This window comes from Cervus canadensis, chromosome 2, assembly GCF_019320065.1.
Source record: "Cervus canadensis isolate Bull #8, Minnesota chromosome 2, ASM1932006v1, whole genome shotgun sequence".
NCBI classification, from domain to species: Eukaryota; Metazoa; Chordata; class Mammalia; order Artiodactyla; family Cervidae; genus Cervus; species Cervus canadensis.
In genome coordinates this window covers 51,163,293-51,186,309 of record NC_057387.1, presented here as the reverse complement: position 1 = coordinate 51,186,309, position 23,017 = coordinate 51,163,293, and the positions used below count along the sequence as shown (strand labels likewise).

Sequence of the window (23,017 nt, the reverse complement as noted above, 5' to 3'; positions counted from 1 at the left end):
TAAATGAATTATGCTTGTGAGAGAAAAATAAGCTACTGATAAAAGTACATAACAAATTTTTAGTAAATTAAAAGCTTATGACTATGCTAAAGATAACTGGATACTGGTGTGTAAAGCAATAGCCTTGTGATATATGGTCTGAAGCAGTGATTAAAGGGTTTTTCTTAAAATGTGGGGAGGATATAATGAGAAAAAGGTTATAATGATATCTTAATTGACAAAGAACTAAAATTGCCAACTAAAATAATGTTTAAAATATTTTTGTTTATTTGGCTGCACTGGGTCTTTGTTGCAGTATGGGGGATCTTTTATTAATAGTTGCGATCTCTTAGCTACTGTGTGAGAACTGTTAGTTGTAGCATGTGGGATCTGCCCACGGATGGAACCCAGGTCCCTGCACTGGGAGCGTGGAGTCTTAGCCACTGGACCATCAGGGAAGTCCCCAAGGAGTAATTTTTTGTTCCCTATCACTCTTAGAAAAACAGGTTAAGCTCATTCTGAATGCTTCCCAAGTAATGTGATTGGGCCATTAATTTAACACATAACATCATGGAATATTCACGGAGATGATAGTACCAAAGTCTCCACTGGGTTGTCAGATCAACTTGCATTCTGAGTCTTAAGTTCTCGTTTATGGGACTGGAAGAGCAGTAGAGCTTAAGAATCTTTAAATATATTAATAATAGTTTATTTTTCATTTTATGTTTTCAAAGAGAGACATGAGACAAGAAATTCTATTTAAGCCATTTGTTTCTTAGTATATATTTTAGATTCTTTGCGTTCAGATCAGCATGATGTATTATTGACTAAGAGCTGTAGAGTAAGAGGTAAGGTTTGATTAGAAGTCAAGACACCATGAGCTGTGTTCCTTGGGCAAGTCACCAAATCTCTTGGCTCAAGTTTTTACTCATAAAATGAGAGTTATGGAGTGGATGACTTCTGAAAGTGCCTTTCAGATTCTGAACAGTTATAACCCACCTCTGAGTTTCTTTAAATTAAATAGATTTTTGTAGAACCATATAATCATGGTCTTCTTTAGTGGATTTTTCTAAAAAATTTTTGTCATGTATACTGCAATTGCAGAGTAAAATACAATCCAGAGTCATGCTCTCCTAAGAGAGAAATAAATCACTTTTATATAATTAGGAAATTTGGCTTTTTGTCCTGTTTTTTATTTCCATCTTTGCATTGCTAAAGGAAAAGTAATTTGTTTTATAATTGATGCTTTGAGCATATTCTGATGACTTTATTTTGATTAGTACTGCTGAAAAGAACCCATAAATAAATCATGGTATTCCTATGCTTTTTCTCTTTTGCACTCCTCTGCACTGGCCTTGGCTGTGCCAACGTCAAGGCCCTGCACTGTGGGATCTTCCTCCCATGACAATACTTAGACACACGCTTTGCTTTTATAATCATTTTTTCCAAACCAAAAGGCAATCGCCCCTCCTATCTTTACCAGAATTACTAGTTATTCAGTAATTTATTCAGCAAATATTGAGTGCCTACCATATGTCAAGCAATATTTTCTAGGTGCTGGGACACATCAATATACAAAATAGAGTTGAAAAGAAAATTCCTGTCATCATGAAACTTACATTCTTTTAGGGGAGACAGACAATACCTTAAGGAATGTATAATTTTTGACAGATGGGGTGTGGGATGTAAGAGATGAAGAAGACTCAAGGATGACTCCAGAAATTTTGGTCTAAGCAACTGGATAGACGTAGTTGCCATCAAGGGAGGAACATTGCAAGAGGAACAGGGCTTTGCCGAGGATAGGAGAGGTAGGCATGAGGAGATGGAACTAGAGTTGGTTCCAGACATCCTGAGTTTAATGTGTCTACGGGGTGTCCAGATGGAGATATCGAGTTGGCAGCTGGGTCCACCATTTAAAGCATGATGACTTGATGTGCTCACAAGGGAGTAAATGAGGTAGAGAAGAGAATTGGAACAAAGACTAAACACTGGGCGCATCAAGGCGAGAAGTCAGGGAGGTGAGGAAACAGTCACGGAGTTAAAGAGGGAACAGCATGGAAAACAGGAGGAAAACCTAAAGGCTGTAGCATCCTGAAAGCCAAGTAGAGAATGTCATTTTATACCAGATGCCTCAGATGGAGCAGGTCAGGTGAGGGCTGAGAACTGACCCTTAGATACAGCTAGCCACACAGATGAATTATATATGTGGGTTTCTTTCCTGTAGAAGTCACATTTGTTGTGCTCAGGAATTATTGACTTTTTAACACTCATTTTTGTAAGGGGCCACTCACTGTGTTATTGATGTGATTACTAGGATCACATTGGCTGTTGTTTTCTTGGGCGGTACTATACTGTCTAATGTCTAATGCTATTTTCCAACAGCCAGAAAAATATGAGACAGAGCACTAGTAGTATATACCCACCTAATAGCCGTTGGAAAACAGTGTTAGCAATCAGATTTGAATCAGAGTAGAATATATTTAATATTCTTAAAGTCATGGGTAATAAATAGAGTAGAATTTGTTCTGTATAATTAATTCTAGAGAAGAAGATATTAAAATTCTCCTGAGATGGAGAAGACATTGTTTCAGGGAGAACCAAATAAATGAAAGAAATAAACTCTGGGTTTGCAACTAACTTACCAGTATTCTTTACAAAAAGGATTATAGATCTGTATATTTTTGAGAGGTAACATTTTATAAACAATGAAGCCTTTAAAATTAGTTTTAGTAATAAGTTTTTTTTAATTGATTTATGTTAATTGGAGGCTAATTACTTTACAATATTGTAGTGGTTTTTGCCATACATTGACATGAGTCAGCCATGGGTGTACATGTGTTCCCCATCCTGACCCTCCCTCCCCCCTCCCTCCCCATCCCATCCCTCAGGGTCATCCCAGTGCACCAGCCCTGAGCACCCTGTCTCATGCATCCAACCTGGACTGGCTAGTTTTAGTAATAAGTATTTTTAATAAAAGTAATGCAAGTGGATTTCTGCAAAAGGATACAGAGGCAAATATGTAACAATGTAAAAGTTCATGTATTTTTGGTTAGGATACAAGAATCTTTTGATTTAATTTAAAATGCCATGTTTCTAAAGGCATTATCAGATAAGCAAAAATCTTACACAGTAAGTTAGAAATTAGAGTTGGAAGAAATATTAATATAATCACTTATATTTCTAAAATAGGAAAAAATATATATAAATAGAATTATCCTGATTGATCTTTAGGGGAAAAAACTATGTAAACTTAGCAGTTTATTCAGAAGTGGCTTCTTCAACTTGAAATGATAACTCTCAAAATGTCACATATCATTTGGAAAGTACAATGATAATGAAAGAGAAATTGTGTTGTCACTGTAATGCACAAGGAGGGGAGGAAGGGGTAGGGAGGGAGGGGAACGTATATATAATTATGTCTGATTTGTGCTATTGTATGGCAGAAACCAACACAACAATTTTTAAAGTTTTTAAAATATTGAAATAAAAAGGGGAAAGCACTAAAATTGGTGAAAGAACACAAAACTTTTTTTTAGTTAAGCAAGTGCAAGATTCCTTTACCCTCTCTTTAGTTTCAGAGGTTTTAAGTTATTTCCTATATTTCCTGTCTTCCCCCTGCTTTTTTTTTTTTTTGGCATCAAAAATAATTCCAAGGATTAAATCTGTGCTGGATATTGGCTTTGAGCCTTGTGATATGTTAAAACAATAAAGTCTATATGTGTGTATTATACATGCATCCACATATGTTTATATGTAGTATGTGTGTACATACATATAAGAGCATGTACATACCACATGCACATACACACACTTACCCTAAAGAGGTTAAGTACATTAAGAGTAGAGTTATAACACTAAAAGTCTGTTTCACCTTGACTGTTTCCTCTGATAAACCCTCTTAACTAGGCTGTACCAGTATGAGGAAGCAGTAGACAGTACTTAAGTTTCCTAGATTGCTTAGTTTGTCTTTATTTTCCACATTAAGAGAAAGATGCCAATGAACCGGACAGCCTCGCTGTTATGAGTGCCCTAGGCCTTTGCTTTTTCAAGGCGAGCCACAGGAGCAGTGAACCTCTACCTCAGTGGTTCTCAGAGTGCGGTTCGTGGAACACCAGTCACCTACACATTTTTAGGGAGTCCACAAGATCAAAGATCAAACCAGTCAATCTTAAAGGAAATCAGTCCTGAATATTCATTGGAAGGACTGATGCTGAAGCTGAAACGCCAATACTTTGGCCACCTGATGCAAAGAACTGACTCATTTGAAAAGACCCTGATGCTGGGAAAGATTGAAGGCAGGAGCAGAAGTGGGCAACAGAGGATGAGGTGGTTGGATGGCATCACTGACTTGATGGACATGAATTTGAACAAGCTCCGGGAGTTGGTGATGGACAGGGAAGCCTGGCGTGCTGCAGTCAATGGGGTCACAAAGAGTCGGACACAACTGAGCGACTGAATTGAACTGAACTGACAAGATCAAAACTAGTTTTTAATGCCAAGATATTTCTTGCATTTTTCATTGATGGTACAAAATCATTGGTGGGTAAGTCATCTTAATGGGAATCAAGGTAGAGGCACCAAATTCTGCTGTATTCCTCACTGGCACACATTTACAACTTAAAAGAAAAAAATGCCAGTTTTACTTAATGTCCTGGTTGAATCCATAAAAATTATTACATTAATAGCTCTTGACCCTTGACTAGAAATTGTAATAATACATGATGTGATGAAAGGGAAGAATACATAAAGCACGTCTGCTGAATTCCAAGTACAGTAGGTAGGTATCTCAAGGGAAATCTTTATTTGAGTTGAAAGTTGAATTAGCCACTTTATCATAATGTACCATTTTTAATTGAATAAAACAACTGATATTCAGACTTGAGTACGTGGAAGATAATTTCTCAAAATGAATGAAGAGAACTTGACATTTCAAGGAGAACAACATAATATTTGCTGCCACAAATAAAATTCAAACTTTCAAGTGATGATTAGAATTTTGGAAAATTTGTACACCACCATGAGCTTGACAGGCTCCAGTTACTTAAAAAATTTTCTCATGAAAACATTAGTGATTTCAATGAATGTGATTTCTAAGTATAATTTGTCAGCATTTGGAAAATCTGCATGACTAAGTGATTCAGTATTTTCCATATGTTCCAAATGACCAATGTCGTTGCCAAATCATATACGGACAAAAGATCCATTCAAAGTACAAGACAGATGAATGAGTTTTAACAGCAAGGAGTTTGAAAAGTTCATTAATACAGTTTTCAGGCTCCATACTGCAACTTACCAAGTTAATTTGATATATTAACAAATTATAATTATCCACAATTATATGAAAAGTCTGTTAAGATAGTCTTCCCTTCTCTAACTGCATATATATTTGATTCATAAATTTCAATCAAATCAACATATCAGAGCAGACTGAATGAAGAAGCAAATATGAGAATCCAGTTATTTTCTATTAAGTCCACTGGTAAAGAGATTTGCAAAAATGTGAAACAATGCCATTATTCTCATTAATGGTTTTTGTTCTGGAGTATATAGTTATCTTTATAATAACATAATTTATGTTAACCTGGAATGGGTTTATTATTTTTAAATAAGTTAATATATATTTTTTAAAATTTCATTTTAATTTCTAATGTAGTAAGTATTGATAGGTATCACCCACCTAAAGCGTGCTCTTTGAGGTCCTCCTCCTACATTTTAGGACATGAAGGGATTCCCAAGATCAAAAATCTTGAGAACCACAGCTCTACATTGGTGTATTTTATTCCTGAAATTGTTCCTTGCTTCAGAGAGCAAGCCCAGTTCCTTCCAAGGTATACAGGAAACTTACATGAAGGAGCCAATAACCAAATCTATCAAAAGATGTGAACTATAGCACAAGGACCGTACTTGTTGGTGCTGTCACTGCAGCTGGCTCGGGTCACTCCTAATCTGATTAGGTGAGCCCTGCTCTGTGAACAAGCATCTGAATTGACTCATCCATTTAACAGACAGTTGCTCAGGGCCTCTTGTTTTCCGGGCACTGTGGTAAGTGATGGGGGTGCAAAATAGAACAAAACAGTAGCTTCTAGGCAGAAAGTGGAAGTTAAGATGCGTTTTAGTGCCTGTCTGTGACTGCCACTGGACAGCTGTGACTAGAAAACGTTTGGGGCCATGAGATTATAATGATCCATTGAGAAGAAAAAGGTCCTAAAGTGTCAGGAAAATCAAACTTTGGACTAGTCTGAAATGTTAGTAACACTAGGAGTAGGTGACGTTATTTAGTTTGGGTGGCTTGCCTGAAACATATGTTTTGGAAACACACGTATGATAACATATAGGTTCTCCCTTCAAGAAGCTTGCAACCCAGTGGTGGTGAACAAAGTGGAATTAAGGAAGTTGTGTTTCAGTAAAATGAGGAAATTTTATCAAATGCTGCACAGATGTCAAGTGGGTAGGTCATAGGTAAAAGGAGCGCCAAGCGGTTGGATTTTCCGTGTTGTGTTAAGACAAATTACTGCTTAAGAAAAAGTCAGGTAAAGCAGTGAGATGGAATGGAACATATTATAATAATTTCCAAAGATAAACACTAGTGAACCCAAATAGGAGGCTTTCATTTTCTTTAGGCTGTTTATGGTACAGCCTTGAATTCATTATTAGGAAAGAGAAGATCCGGGAAACAAAAAGGCTTGGGAAAACAAGCACCAAATGTAGCCTTTCCCTGCCCTTTAATCAGACTACATAACAAGGGCAGCTGTAAAGAGCGAGATTATTGGATCCAAAGATGGCAAAAGAGAAACTGTTTTTTTGGCCCTCACTGGCCACCCTTTTTCCTTGCCGTGAGATAAGGAAAAAATATTCCTTCTCCCAGTAGCCAGATGATTAACTTGAAGTCTTAAATCATAATACAGGCAATGGGGTTAAGCCAAAAGATAGAACAGTGCAGGTGAAGGAAAGGATGTGTCTCTCTTTCCCAGAGCCTCAGTATACCCTATTCATCTTCTGTCATTCAGAGAGAGAGAGGCTGGGGCTTCCCTGGTGACGCAGTGGTAAAAAAAAAAAATCCATCTGCAATGCAAGAGATAAAGGCTTAATACCTGGGTCAGGAAGATCCCCTGGAGGAGGAAATGGCAACCCACTCCAGCATTCTTGCCTGGGAAATCCCATGGACAGAAGAGCCTGGCAGGGCTAGGCTGCAGAAGAGTCAGACATGACTTAGCGACTAAACAACAACAAACAACAGATGTTTCCAGGGAAAATTGACTTCTCAGAGGATAAGTTTGAGGTTCACAGTGAAATTTAAAATGTTTAGGAAATAGAGGGGGAAAAAAATCGAGTCAAAAATCACAGGGACAAAAAACAAAAATAGGGAAAAAAAAAAAAGTTCTCCCCAACACCTCTTCCCCACATGAGATGATCCCATTTATAAGAAGATTAGTGGCAAAGTCGTTTGCCTTTCAGGACTTAGTAAATAATTAATACAAACCAATGCTGAGGTTTACACTTTAAAAATAGTTCAAAGCAAAAAAACCCAAGATGACAAGATAAATAGGAAAAACATTTTAAAGGATGGGCTGCGCTCTTTCTGGCATCTTCTGGCTCTTTCTGGCATATCTTTCTGACAGGGGAAAGGGAGAGACCAGGAAATAACAGGCAGCTTTGCTCTCTCTCTGGGCTTTGGCTTTGGCCCGTTGGAGCTAAAGGGCACTGCTGGTTGGACAGGAGTTAGTAGAGGTGCTTGCTGTTCCCATGTGGGGCTCCTTATTTCCTCAAGGGGTGGATTTCTCAATGACTTGTTAAAACCCTAAGGTACAGTGACAGCTCATGGACTAATTGAGACTACTGAATACGACAGGTTGGAGCAGAATTTTCAAATGCTGTGAACAATGCAGTATGTTGTGTGTAAAGACAAATGAATTCACCAGTCACCTCTCTTTTCTCAGAAACATGATTCCGGTGACAGAGTTTCGGCAGTTCTCTGAGCAGCAGCCTGCCTTCCGGGTGCTGAAGCCATGGTGGGATGTGTTTACCGATTACCTGTCCGTGGCCATGCTGATGATCGGTGTGTTCGGATGCACTTTGCAGGTAGGTCAAGAAAGAGGCAGAGCAAGACACCAAGCCCTCGAAACCTCTTAAAAAAGTATGTGATTTTTAACCATGTATACATTCATTGCTCTTTCTCTGTTTGCGTGTGGTGTTTATAATCATGGCAGGGAGCCTGAAGCCTAATTTCCTGAACTTTCCTAATAAGGTAAATAGGGTATTTGTAAGGTTTAGCTGAGTTCAAACAGCAGTTGAGTATAGTCAAGTAATATTTGATGTCATGAATATCAAAGGGAGTCCTTTATCTTCCAGAGTTGGCTTTACGGTAAAATACAGCATATATACGCACAGTGCCATTTACATTGTTAATATCAAGTTTTTTTCTTTATCTCTTATTTTCACTCCTAAGATTTTCTGAAAGAACTGACATTTTGATGAGATGTTTTCACACCCAGTGCTTTAGTTCTGAATTAAAATGTAACTGAATCATAATTTATTCTGTATACATACTGTACATTCATATGTTGAATCTAGATTTTTTTTTTTTTTTTTGGCATATCTATGTGTCAGGCACTATCCTTTGTGACCATAAGCAGTTCATTTCTAGGAGGAAACTAAACAAGCAGTCAGAACAGGTTGTGATAGAGGCTTCCAAAGAGCTCTGCCTGCAAAGCAGGGGAACCAGAGAAATGGTTGCAATATTAAAACTTAAGAGCCAGTCAGGAAGAGGGAGCTGGCAATAAAGAAAGTGCTAGGAAGAGGAAAGAAAGCTGCAAGTCATGGATGTGAGAAAAGGACACGACGCCTGTGGGAGACAGTCTGTAGGATGCCCCTTGGGTGTCTTCAGTGTGATAGTTGAAGCAGCGCCTGGGAATGGAGTCAGACCAGGAGGATGCGGTTGGTGAGGTAACGTCAGGAATGGCAGTAGAAAGTGAGAGTGATGGAAACTGAGGCGCCTCTGGAAGAGGCTGACGAGGGGCAGCCCTAAGGACAGGTGGAAACCAGGAGAGGGGAGAGGCTCAGGTGTGGTTAGGGAAGGCAGGTGGTTCAACTATCTCACAGGCTGAGGAGAGAAAAACAGCAACTAGGCCTTTAGAAACCTTAGTGCAGGTGGGTGGAAAACTGAATGGAAGTTAAAGGCTGTGGGGTAGATGGAACTTTCATGTGTTGATAGATCATCTGAGAGGAAAAGTCAGGAAAGAGGGAAGTAGCTAGAAGTGGTGCAGAGTAGAAATAAAGACCTTTTTGTTGTTAATTTTAATAATAGTATCTAGTGCTTCCTAGGATTTCCCAGGTGGGTGCAGTGGTGAAGAATCCACCTGCAATGTAGGAGACGCAGGTTCAGTCCCTGGGTCAGGAAGATTCCCTGGAGAAGGAAATGGCTACCCACTGAAGTATTCTCATCTGGGAAATCCCATGGACAAAGGAGCCTGGTGGGCTACAGACCACAGGGGCACAAAGAGTCGGACACGACTAAATGTCTGAGCACCGTGCTTCCTACGTGTCAGACACTCTTCTGAACACTTTACATATGTTTTAAATCATTTCATCCTCATACCAACCCTAGGATGTTCTATTATTATCCCCATTTATAGATGCAAAACTAAGGCACCAAGAGATTAGGAAAACTTCCAAGGTGACTGACGAAACCCTTGTTGAAATCCAAACAGTTTGGCCCCAAGTCCCTATCCTAATCCCTAACACCAGGCTGCATTTTATTTGCGGGCTGAAAATATTTCGCCCTCCTCCCCACACCAATAAATGATGCCAGTGAAAAACTAGAGTTTGAAAGAAAGGGCATAAATTCATTCATAAATAAAACAGATGGTTGTTGAAGAACCTACTGTGTGACAGGCAGCGTTGAACAGGCCAGGCATTGTCAATGCAGGAGATAAAAACAAGACAAATCTCCTAGCCTTATAAAATTTAAGTTCTATGGGGGAAAAAATAAGCAAAATCAATCAGTTATACACTGATTCACTGGAAAAGACCCTGATGCTGGAAAAGATTGAGGGTGAGAGGAGAAAGGGGCGACATAGGATGAGATGGTTGAATGGCATCACTGACTTAATGGACATGAGTTTGAGCAAACTCGTGGTGAAGGACAGGCAAGCCTGGCGTGCTGCAGTTCATGGGGTCACAAAGAGTCGGACACAACTGAGTGAGTGAACAGCAGCATCAGCATACATGTTTGAAAGTAATAAGAACAATGGAAAAGAAAATAAAGCACACAAGAATGGTAGGAAATCCCAGCAGCTGAGATTAGCACTTGAGGTTCTCAAACAGGGTGCCCTCATCAGGGAGGTGACTTGTGAAGAAGGAATTGAAGTCAGTGAGAGAGCAGCCTATCCAGATATCTGGGGAGGAGCCATCCTATCAGAGGGAATAGATGGAGCAAAAGACACAGTGAACAAAGCAGTCATAGTACCCTTCCCCTTCTACAGAAGAAATTGACATTTGGCTTTCTCAGCTTTCTATCTCAGTTTCCCTGGAGCCTGATACAGTAGAATGTTAATTGTGTTACTAGGCAACATTGCTTATGGCATCAATGGCTGCTGATTGGTCAACTACATCTGGGCTCCGGCAATGATAAAAATGCCCGGTAGGAAGACATAGATGGAATTTCTGTGATTCTGGTGACTCCTGTAACTGGGCATGTCCCTTGACACGTGGAATATCTATCTTCTAAGTTACAAGAGTTGTTGGCTCCTTGGGAACATAAGGCATCAAGTCAGAGTAAATCCAGAACCTGCATACTGTGGATCTCTCTTCCTTGCACCTGAGATGATCGGGGAGGAAAAACCTGGGGAGAGACTAGCTCTCGGGCAGCAGAGTGGACCACCACACAGATAGTTGTGAAGATTACCCCCCAAAGGGAAAGAGCCTGATGCTGCCTGGCTGGCAAGCTGTGACTCCAGTCCTGTTTCCAAGTGATTCTGGAACCAAGTGAGATCTGTTATAACACTCTAAGTTTGAATGTTGAGGTGACGTTACAGGCCTGAAGCAGGGGTGTTCCTCACACACTGAGGGAAAAGCCAGGAGGCCAGTGGGCGAGAGCAGAGTGAGGAGGAGAGTGAGAGGAGATTGAGGCCTGAGAGGCAACAGCTGCCGGATCTTGGAGGGCCTGGAGGCCACTGGAAAGATGCTGTCCCTGCTCTGAGTGAGATGCTCTGTGTTTGGAGGGTTGTCATTATCTGACTTAGGTTTTGACAAGACCACTCTAGGTGCTGAGAATACAGTGTAGGGGGTAAGGATGGAAACGGGGATGACTGAGAAGGCTAGTGCAATAATCCAGGCATGACACAAATCAGATGGCTTGGACTAGGAGTGAGGCTGTGGTTCTGGATATATTTTGAATGAAAAAAAAAAGAGAGTTGCTAGAAGATTGGATTGAATGAGATGAATGAGAGAAAAAGAAATCAAAAATTACTATAAGATTTTTAGGCCTGAGCCACTGGAAAAAGTTTTTTTTCGAGCATGTTAAGTTTGAAATATGTATACAATGGAATATTACTCAGCCATTAAAAAGAATTCATTTGAATCAGTTCTAATGAGATGGATGAAATTGGAGCCCGTTATACAGAGTGAAGTAAGCCAGAAAGATAAAGACCAATACAGTATACTAACGCATATATATGGAATTTTAAAAGATGGTAATGATAACCGTATATGCAAAACAGAAAAAGAGACACAGATGTACAGAACAGACTTTTGGACTCTGTGGGAGAAGGCGAGGGTGGGATGTTCTGAGAGAATAGCATTGAAACAAGTATACTATCAAGGGTGAAACAGATCACCAGCCCAGGTTGGATGCATGAGACAAGTGCTCAGGGCTGGTGCACTGGGAAGACCCAGAGGGATGGGATGGGGAGGGAGGCGGGAGGGGGGATCGGGATGGGGAACACATGTAAATCCATGGCTGATTCATGTCAGTGTATGGCAAAAACCACTACAATATTGTAAAGTAATTAGCCTCCAACTAATAAAAATAAATGAAAAAAATTAGTTTGAAATATGTTAAATGTCTAAGTGGAGAAGTAAGCAGTTGAATAGAAGACCCAGGAGTTGATGGTAAGAGAATGATCATCTTCAGGAGGAAGGAGGTGTTGGATCCAGAATCCAGGGGGGATTATCATTGATTTGAGTAGAGGGATCACCTTCTACAAGTACAAGAATTGTGGCTACAGAGACATTTTTTGCAGGGAGAGGAAAGACACAATAAGATGGGAGTGTATGCCTTAGAGAGCTTCCACGAAGTAGAAAGTGACCCATCTGCTGAGAGATTGTGGGGGGAGGGAGGCAGCAAGATGCAGCAACAAGGTGGGTATGGATTGGGGTCCTCGAGGAGAAGGGCAGATTTTGGAATGGCAAGTTGGGGAAATAGCAGAAGGGGGGTAACATAGGTCTGTAGGAAGACTCTGCATCTGTCTTACTTTATCACTGTGCCACAGGGCCTGCTTATTAACAAGCGCAGGTGTTTCCCTTATTTACTTATTCCATCGTGGAAAAGGGAAACCACAAAGCATCTATAAGAACTAGTAGCTAACTTGGAACAAAATAAATGAAAATGGGAGTGTGTACCTATGACAGTGCCATGATGAACATCATTTAGGGAAATGGCTGCTGTGAGTTCAAGCGCAACTTTATCTCTTCCTGAGCCCTGGTCAGAACCATCTTCCCGGATCACAGTCCCCGTTGTGTCTCTCTGCTACACAGAAGCTTCCCACTTAGCACCCTGCCCAGCACATCAAGTACCTGCTCCTCAGATGGGTGACCCAACCTGGAGCCTTCACACACAGGCCTGTTTCATCCTTACCACCTTTAAGAATATGGATGCCAGTTGACTGGACATCAGAAGTACAATCTGAGATGTCAAGGTTCTAAAACATCTGACATACCCCAAAGGAAGATTGCATCAGAATGTGAAGGCTACAGAGCTCAGAATTCATATGGGGTAGACCATGGTTCAACAAAACCCCTAAGCATACTCAGTCTATCAGGTGCTGTGTGGTGTGCTAGAGACACTGAAAGACAATACAGTACAGCCCCTGCCCTCGGATTGCTAACTATCTACAGTCCGTAGGAATACAGAAGCAATGCCATTCAATGTGTAAGCACCTTGATGGTGGTAGACTTCAAGAGCATTAAATATGATTTCATCTCAGCTACTGGAAGTTAGGGACTTGAGGAGGTGAATTTGAGCAAATTCTCAAAGAATAAGTATATAAAACCAAAATATACATTTTTTGAAAAGAGGAATTAAAGGAAAAAATCAATATAAGCAGTAGATTTAGTGTGATTATTTCAGAAAGCCCTCATTGATGGGTCCTCATACCCTTTTCAGGGGCATCCTGCTCTGGGTGGGGCATTCCCACAGAATCCAGGATGCTAATAGCACTCCCATTGAGTGACACTGGTAAGGAGCCTGTGATAGAATCTGTATGCATTTTATTTAGCTCCTGTAAGGACCCTTGGGAGGTAGATCAGTCCCATTTTTCAGGTGAGCATTCTCATCTGAAAGGTTAGGTGATGTCCCAAAGCCAAGAGAGATGCAGCCAGGGTTCAGATCTCGGGTCTGTTCTCCACCATGTAACTTTCACTCCTGTGTACCCTGCTATGGGTGCGATATTATGGAATCATTACAGTTGCACATTGTAATGGCCAAATTTTGGCTTGTAAAATAGGATTTTAAGTATAAAAATAAATGCAAGATGACTGAAAGAGAAAATAGAAAGTTATAACAAGATTGGTTTTTTCTGATTTACAGCTTAGGTTCTCTAAAAGATTATTCACTGTACACCTACTATTAACAAATAATAACTTCTAACCTGTAGTGAACATTCAAGAGGCAAGAAATACAATATAAATTACTAAAGAAAGTAAAACCACCCAGTATTTGTATTGCAAATGAAAGTAATGTTCCCGAGGGGGAGAATTTAAGCTCTTATTTTAGCTCTGCTGTGATAATCCTGTTAAATGACTGATAACTTCATAAACAAAAGGTTCTCTTTGAAGCTCAAAATCCTTTCCCACTTCTAAGGGGCTCTTACAATAATCACAATATGTTTTTATGCCTTGATTTTCGCTTTGTGCAATAAAAGTGCAGTCATTCATTCTGATCATGTTTATAAAACAAGATAACTCTTGGGATTTGAAAACACAGCAAAGCAAAATCTCAGTAGGGTTAGAAGAGTACTCATTGGTGGTAAAATAGGTTTCCAGCAGCTTTTTTTACTATTTTATAAATAGCCTCTTCCAATAGCGAACAATAGTTCATTATCTCTTTTTTTTTTTTTGATCATTATACACTTACCCTTTTACTTTATTTTTTAAATTAATTTATTTTTTTAATTGGAGGATAATTGCTTTACAGTGTTGTGTTGATGACTGCCATGCAACAATGTGAATCAGTCATAATTTTATATATATATATATATATATCTCCTCTCCCTCATGAGCCTCCCCCCACCCCACCCCCATCCCACCCTTCTGGGTCGTCTCAGAGCACCAGGCTGGGCTCCCTATGTTATATAGCAGCTTCCCACTAGCTATCCATCTTACACATGGTAATGTATGTAATTATCTCTTTATTCCAAAAGAGATGGTGTGCATATAGGTTTAACACTATGCAGCTTTGAAAATACTGGAGAAAGGAGGAAGATACTGCCTTGTCAATGGTGTGTTGATTCTTGCCTCACAATGTGAAGGGATCAGAATCAACATTTGTCTTACTCATCTGACAAATATTTATTCATTTCTGAGCAAGTGACTATTTTTCAAGGCTGCCATGGACTAAGAGCACGCATAAAGAGCATTCCTTAGATTTTATCAGTCCACATAACAAACAAATATAAACTCATTGTAAACCAGGAGACTGTATGTATCCTATTTCTGTACAGCCACACACCCTCAAGGACCAATAGCATAAACACCCAACCTAGTGCTATAAACAATACTATTCAAATACTCACATTCAATAAAATAGACGAAATCCTGAAAGGTCAACACGCTGCTTCCTGGAAAAATAAGGTTGCTTTAGATCTCTGCTCCATGACTCCAGGTTATCTTATTATGACCAAATCCAAAACAGCCCATGGTCAAGCTGTTACCAAATATAGAGTTAACAGTTAGAAACCAGCAACAGGAACTGGAAGACAAGCCCCCTGGAAACCCTAGGGGACTGCTCTGTGACTGCTACACAGGAAAGACATTTCCTGCTTTCTGAATTAGAGGGGGAAAAAGCCAAGAGAATGATTTCAATAACTTGAAATCACCTACAAAAAAAATCCTTATAGACTAAGCCAATGGCCAGGAGCAAACTGTCCAGCAGAGTCACACTGGAGAAGAGTTTGGGACATCAGAGCTTGCTGGTTGGAGTTGATCCTCACTTTAATTTTTGCTTCATACTCAACTGCTTCTCTGATTTAGACATCAGCATCAACTCCATGGCAAATGGCCTTCAACTGAAAATACAGGCAATTCACTGGAAAGCACAGGTGGTAAAAATTAGTGATTTCAGAGTAGTTCATTTTTTTAAAAAATGTATTTGGCTGTGCCGGGGCTTAGTTGCAGCACATGGGCTCTTGGTTACTATGTGTGTGATGTTTTGTTGCAGCATGCAAACTGGGATTGAACCCAGGCCCCCTGCATTGGGAGCTTGGAATCTTAACCACTGGACCACCAGGGAAGTCTCCAGAATAGTTCATTTTGTTTACACACCCTGAATCCTTGCTTCTGCCTCTCTCCCCTAACCCTTTGTCCTATACTACCCAGGATCTCTAGTAGATTTTTCCTTTGCCAAATCTGAATTTACAGATGGAGACTCAGAAATTCTTACTTAGATTAGCCTATTGTTTAAGGTGAAATTCAGAATCCTAATGTAACAGTAGATAGTACCAGTGGGTAGGCTTAAAATGAAGACCTCATCTAAGATATGTTTTATAAAGTTTCTGTGTACCCACAACATGTCACCATTCTACTTCACTCTTTGGGGAATATAAAACAAAAATCATTTGATGGTGAAAATAATTTTAAAGAACAACCTTTCTCATCTCATCATGGTGGTGGGTGCTGTGAGAGAAACACTATTTCACAATCCCTGTTACATCTCGTAACAAAAGTATGCCTTAGTTAGGATTTCCTTGTTATGATGGTTTATTCAAACTGATACTTTTTCTTCCCTAGAACTTTATTTCTTGTCATCTATCACCTTGACAACTTAATGTGCAGTGAATTCCTGACCACAAGAATAATATATGAGTGCCTTTCACCTCGTTCTCTTGGGTTTAACATAGGACATGAACCTAAATGCTTCTCTTAGACCATCTGATGCCGCCCAATACCACTCTGAATGGGGAGCATTTCCTTTTATTTCACTATTATGGATTGTTGTGACTTTGTTGCCTATTGATTGTTTAATAATACATCTTTCCCTCAGATAACAAAGCACTGACAAGAGTATTGAATTTTTTCATCTGTGAAGCAACTGAGATTTGCTTATATTTAGTCTCTTGTTAGGACTTCCCTAGTGGCTCGGTTGGTAAAGAATCTGCGTGCAATACAGGAGACCCGGGTTCAGTCCTAGTCTCTTGTGGATCCTTAGTTGTAAATCACCAAAATCTGTGTTTAAAAATCTCTATTAAGCAGGTTTGTCACGAGATGGAGGGAGATAACCTTGTATTTCTAATCGGGACGTTTGATTTGGAGACCCGCCTCGATCCTCTCATCCTGTCTGGCAAGCAGATTCACTCCTCCTCCTCTTCCCTCACTTGGTCCCTCCCCAAGACCCCCCTTTCCATTTCCCTGAGAAGACTGATCACGTCTGGATCTTCTCGGCTTACACAGGGTCTCTGTGCTGAGGATTAGGCTAACACTTGGCACTACATTTTAATTGCAAGGCTTGTAAGTTCCTACATTATATCTGGAATCTTATATTTAACATAATGTGTGCTGTTCTTTTGTCCCCATGCTGCTGTTTTTCTTTGTAAACTCCTGCATTTTTGTTATTTTTATTTTGCAGTTCCTATTGTTTTGGAACATCTGGCCTTCCTATAGTTTTTTTAAAATCTGGTATTATTGTTTTGTATTTACTTTACGAAATAAAACACTCCCAACTAGAAAGATACATATCAACTGAAAGATTTAACAAAGTATAAGATCCCACTCACAGTGGCAATGAAAGCTATTAAGTATCTAGGAATTAAGCTAATCAAGAATACACAAGAACTTCATTAATAGATTTTAAATGCCTCATAAATGACTATTTGAATAAATAGACAGACATTGTGTCTTTGGATGGCACAAACTTGACATTGCAAAGATGTTCAGTCCTCAAAAATTAGTTTATAAATTCAAAGCAATATTAAGAATATTCTAGTTATTTTTGAGAAACTTGGTGAACATATATCACAGTTTATATGAAGAGTGCTCACTTGTGGTGGTGAGGGGAATAGAATGGTGTAAGTTGATAAAAGGAAAGAAAAGAGAGGAGGAAGAGGAGATGGAGAGGGAGGGACTTTGCAGGAACTGATAAAATACTGTGCTTGGAGGAACATGGAAAGTTCAGCCCTCTGCCCCTGAGGGTTCCCTTGCCCACCACATACGCAACAAATATAAACTTGACTATATAAAGTACACTTCACTATATAAACTAATTTCTTCAGATTTCCTTTATAGAATATGGGTCAGAAGCTCCACCTAATTCTCATTCCTTTCCCAATTGTAAATTTCTAAATCTCTGTGCAAATATTCTATTTACAAGCAGGAAATTTCCTAACTCTAAATTTCACAAGTGGGTACATCATTAACTCTTAAGATTTAGCATCCCATTGTTTCCAAAAGCAAAACTCTAGCTGAAAGAACTATCTCTAATTGTTGGGAATAGATAGAAACCTTGTGAGACCAGGCCTCACCTGTAAGGTTCATTCATGTGTCCCCGGAAGGAGAGACAGTAGTGGTCCTGGATAAGTAAGTACTCACCAGAGTTCATTCTGTGGAATGACAGGATGAGTGAGGGAGAATGGATGAGACATTTTTGCCATGTGCTAATGTACAGTGAGCATTTGTAAGCTAAGTCGCCTCAGTCGTGTCTGACTCTTCATGACCCCATGGACCATAGCCTGCCAGACTGCTCTGTCCATGGGATTCTCCAGGCAAGAATACTGGAGTGGATTGCCATTTCATTCCCCAGGGGATCTTCCTGATGCGGGGATCGAACCCGTGTCTGTGATGTCTCCTGCATTGGCAGGCAGGTTCTTTACCACTGGTGCCACCCTAACAGCCTTGAAAAGGGACTGAGACCTTTGAATTACAGAGATAACTGTGCTTATTTCTGGGTATTTTACACCATAACTTAAGAGATTGTGACCAGTAGAAAAAAGAGACCAAAAACCTGTACGAGACCTACTTGAAGGTACACATAGCCTAAAGCTGAGAAAATTGATGGGATCATGAGAAAAGATAGCAGGTGCTCAAAGGGCTGCCATGTGGAAAGTGTAAATGGTCTAAACTGATTTCATGCATCCTAGGACACCAAATAGAACCAACAACAGAAGTTTTAGAAGGAAGATTTTGGCTCAGTACAAACCCAATTTTCAAAAAGTTAAGCTCTTTCTGAAACTACCATGTTCAGTTGTGAGTTTCCCGTTACTGGAGATGCACTTGCAGAGAGTGAATGGCCTGGTGGAAGGGAGCCTACAGGGACAATCCGTGTGTCGAGAACTTTGGGCATTTGTCCTTTACATACGATTAAGCTCTAGGCAGTGAGTTGAGGCAGTGATAAAAATGAAAAGGCCCTACCAAAAAAATATCAACGGATACTTTTAAAATACAATGTCAGGTGTATTTTAAGTGCTTTGTGAAAAAGCAGTGCAAGGAGGGAGAGAGACAGGGGCCCTGCTTTAAATAAGGTGGTCAAGGAAGTCCTCTCTGAAAAAGTAACATTGGAGCAATACCAAAGGAGCTGAGATGGGGAGGCATGGGGGTATCCAGATGAAGGACTTTCCCGGCAAAGGAAACACGAGAGGCCGGTGTGGCAGGTACGGGGGTGGCACAGGCGAGCATGGTGCCTTCCACTGTTTCCTTGCTAGGATCCCCCGTGTGTGGCTTGACATCAGTATTGACCTAAGTGGAGCTTACCACAGATGCCAGGCACCTGAGATTTAAGCTTCAGACTTGTCAGAGTTAAGACAAAGAATTTAATCCTGTAGTGTGTAAAATCTGGGACCTTATGCCCTACCAAAGCAATTAGTATTACCTCTTTGTTGACAACTAATCACAGTGTATAGAAGAAAATATTAACATATCTCATTGTCCTTTCAAGACTTCAAGTTGCTCAAAGGCAGGATCTGTGTCTGGTACATCTTTGTACCCACTTTTGTGTCTTAGACCTAACACAAGAAATGTGTGTTAGTGAATGCATCAATGTACTTCAGCAGCTCTAAGAATTTATTAACTGTCTTAGTAAAAGCAATTGTACAAACTCTTCATTTAAAACTGGGTCATAAACTGATGGAGGAAAGCTTTGTGTGGTATAATTAATGAGAGGTGATAAAAATCAGATCTCCCCTGCAAAAAAGTAGAAAAAGCAGCCAGTAGCAAGTGATCTTCTTTAGGAGTATCAGAGATTAAACAGCCCTCTGCAGAACTTGATAGGAATGCAAGGAGCATCCTCTCTCCAACAATTATCATAAACCCAGTGCCGGAGAAGGGAGACACGCCCTTAAGCTTGAGCAATAAACTAGAAAGAAAAAAATCCTTTGAGGATGTACTGCAAAAATGTGCTAAAAATAGATCAACAACTCCTGATTTGTATGTTATGTGCCCTCACGTGTTAGAAAACTACAACCAAAATTGTGTAAAAAAAAATCATGCTTTTATGTCAAAGAGACTTAAGAAACTGTAGACATTGAGGCACCTTGGAAGAGCAAGTTACAGAATCACTGCAGTGAACCCAGTGAAGTATATTTTTACAGAAACAAGAATTTGTTATGTTTTGGCCATTTGTGGTTGTTTTATAATAAAGTTGAATGCCATGGTGAAAATCAGGTTTTTCTTGTACAGATTGTCCATTCATATGGATGTTGGGTAGAGAAGTATTTTTAAGGCATCCCAAAGTAAACCTCATTGTGAGTGTTGACTGAGTTCTATAATGGTATTAGTACTTGACCTTGTACCCATGGAATAGATTTTACAAGCTGCCATGAGAGTCTAAAAACCTCCATGTTGTTTTGTGGGAAAATGGTTTCTTCTTTCTAAACAACCAGTTTTCAAATGAACTTTTGAAGGCTTGCTTATGTTCATTAACTATTTAGTATACTTTAGTCTTTCAGAGATTTAAAAAAAATTATTTAAAATTTAGTGGTTTCTGAATAATGGTGATATTCTCATGATATTGGTTTATTCTACTCTAAAAAGGTCATTTTAATCTAAGAGGGTCCTACACCTGTTAAATTTCTTTTAAAGAAATAAAAGTAATAGAATTTCAGAATTGGAAAAGATTTTAGAGGTGATTTAGTATAAGTTGTCATCCAATATAGAAATCTCTTTTACAGCTTCCTTGACAAATTAATATCTGGTTTCTACTTGAGCGAATTTGGTAATAGGGAGAAGGGTGCTGTTTAATCACATTTTTGCTATGAAACTGCAAGTAAATCAGTACATATTTACTGAATGTTGACTAGGTTCCCAGCGCTGTTAGATATTATTGGGACTAAAAATAATTTAAGGCTCCATCTCTTAAGAAGCTTAAGGAATAGTTGGAAAGCAAAGTAACACATTCATTCATTGTACCAGTTTATTCAGTGTGCTATGTTATAGGCACTGTGCTAAGTTCTGACAACACACAACTTGCTCTTGGCCCTGAAGATGTTGCAAAGATAGACATTCAAATACATCCGTCTAAAACACAATATAATTGCTGGGGTGTGTGTGTATGTGCGCACGCGCACATGTGTGTGTTCATATTGTAATGACCATAGATTGCAATACCTGCCAAAGAGGAAGAATAGTTAAGTCTACCTGGGGAAATCAAGTTTCTTGATATTCTGTGTAGGATGGTTTAAATTATATTCCTGAAAAAAAAAAAGTGGTGTGTTACAAAGAATAAGACTTGTAAGGCAAAATAAAATTTAATAAATGTCCATGTGGAAATGTCTAGCAAATAAAGACTTTCAGCTTTTTAGATGTAACAGTGTTTTTTATTTCTAAGAATAAAGAAATAGAGGCTTTGAAATGTATACATTACTACTCATTATATGATAGCAAGTTAAAATCTTTAGGCTTCCTAAGAAGTAAACTATTCTAACTGGCAGTATTAGAATTAGCTACTTTAGATTTGAGTTGGTATCTCCCTACTTAAGGTATATTAGTCTTAAGAGCTGGCAAGATTCTTTGGACCAATACCTAAAACTAAGGCTGTGTAATCTTAAATTCAAATATTTTAGCTTATGTTTTGGGATGTTAATGTAAGCTTTTAAAATGTTGAAGCTGGACTCAGGAAATGCCTAATGCATGAGCAGACAATGTTGTAGAGATCCTCTTCTGAATCACTCTTGTGCATCATTTGTATTGGTCAGTTGCTTAATTTTAAACTTTTAGAAATTCGGTAGTATCAGCCACAAATCTTTTGTCTAATAAACAGATCATCAACTGCGTCATCAGTTTACCTTGTAAGAAACCTCATAGCTCCCTGGAAATCTTAAATCTGGGTTAATTTTTATAATTTCAGCTAGGTCAAGTAAAATTAAAGAGAAAAGTTGAATCTTTCCCCAGAGCTTCAAGCGAAAAAAATGGGGACTCTGCCATATGATGTTGAGTAAAACACATGGCCTTTCTGAGCCAGTTTCATCAAATGAGCAGTATTGGCATCATTTTCATTTCACAGATGATGGGAGAAACATAATGGTAAAATAGAAATGTCTTATGTTTAGTCTCGAACTCTAGACTTCCAAAACCTTCTCTTCATCTGACATTTCTAGATGTCTTAGGTGTGATTAGTTGAGTCTCTGGCAAAGAGATTGAAAGATGTCTAAGATCAAGGTCCAAATGCCCAGTTCTTCCCTCTCACAGCTGTCTGCTTCCCTCTTCCAAAGGATCTGCAGGAGCTGTACAGGCGAAGGACAGACAGACAAAAGAACATTTGATGAAAACCGAGCCCTGGCCCCAGGCCTCACTGTCACTCTCCCAGTGAGCTAGGCCAGAACTCAGATAAGTCACAAGGACTTCCTTTGGCCAGAAGGCTGAACCAGAAGCGGGTGGGAGAGCACAGGAAGCCTCCTTTATCCCCTTTCCCTGTACTTTAATCTCTTTCTCCCTGGAGCAAGAAAAGGGGAAGCTGGGCAAAGAAGAGACTGGGTGAGGAAAGGGTGGGGAGGAGGAGACTGACTATTGATTCTCCCAAAAGCCAGCAGGAGAGCTTGTCTGAGCAATCCTCCTCAGGCCCTCCCAGGGTATAGTCCACTTCTAAGATGGAGGCAGCTCCAGACCCACCTATCACATCAACTTCAGGGAATAAGAGAGACTTCAGAGTGATGACTCCTATGAGAAGCTCTAAAGAGAGACTCCAAACAAACTAATTCCAAGAGAGCCCCTGCTCAAACTCAGAGCCTTAACCCCCTAACCCCTTAAGCACCAAGGTTCAATACCTTTTCCTTTAATGTTACCATCTCTACCAGCCCTCTTTCTCCTAGAAATATAAAAAGGAGGAATAAAGTAGAGTCTTGAGTTCTGCCCAAAGATCAACCATCAGATGAGTTAGAAAAAAAGAAAAAAACTCCACAGCTGAAATTCACCTTATATGGTAAAAGATCTATTCGCCTGGAATGTGTGAAGCCAAATTAATGGTATTTCTGGAGTCCAGATAGCTTAACTTCCAAAAAAACATAAAATGATTGGAAAAAAAAAAATTCTCCAACCATCCATCACACCTAAATGACTGAGGATTGGCAAGACTCTTGCCTTACCTGCAAGCCTTCTGTAATATCATGTAAGTAAAAGTGTTTGT

At 39.5% G+C, this 23,017-nt stretch overlaps 1 protein-coding gene across 2 annotated transcripts in view; it reads left to right on the top strand.

Annotated features, from left to right (window-relative positions):
• Nucleotides 1-23,017, top strand: part of LRRC8C (leucine rich repeat containing 8 VRAC subunit C) — an 87,092-nt gene that overhangs the window by 42,812 nt on the left and 21,263 nt on the right. For both annotated transcript variants that reach the window (XM_043460723.1, XM_043460722.1), the window contains one exon: nucleotides 7,917-8,058. In XM_043460723.1, the coding sequence (XP_043316658.1) occupies nucleotides 7,921-8,058 (138 nt within the window). In that variant the 5' untranslated portion in view covers nucleotides 7,917-7,920. The remainder of the gene's footprint in view (nucleotides 1-7,916; nucleotides 8,059-23,017) is intronic.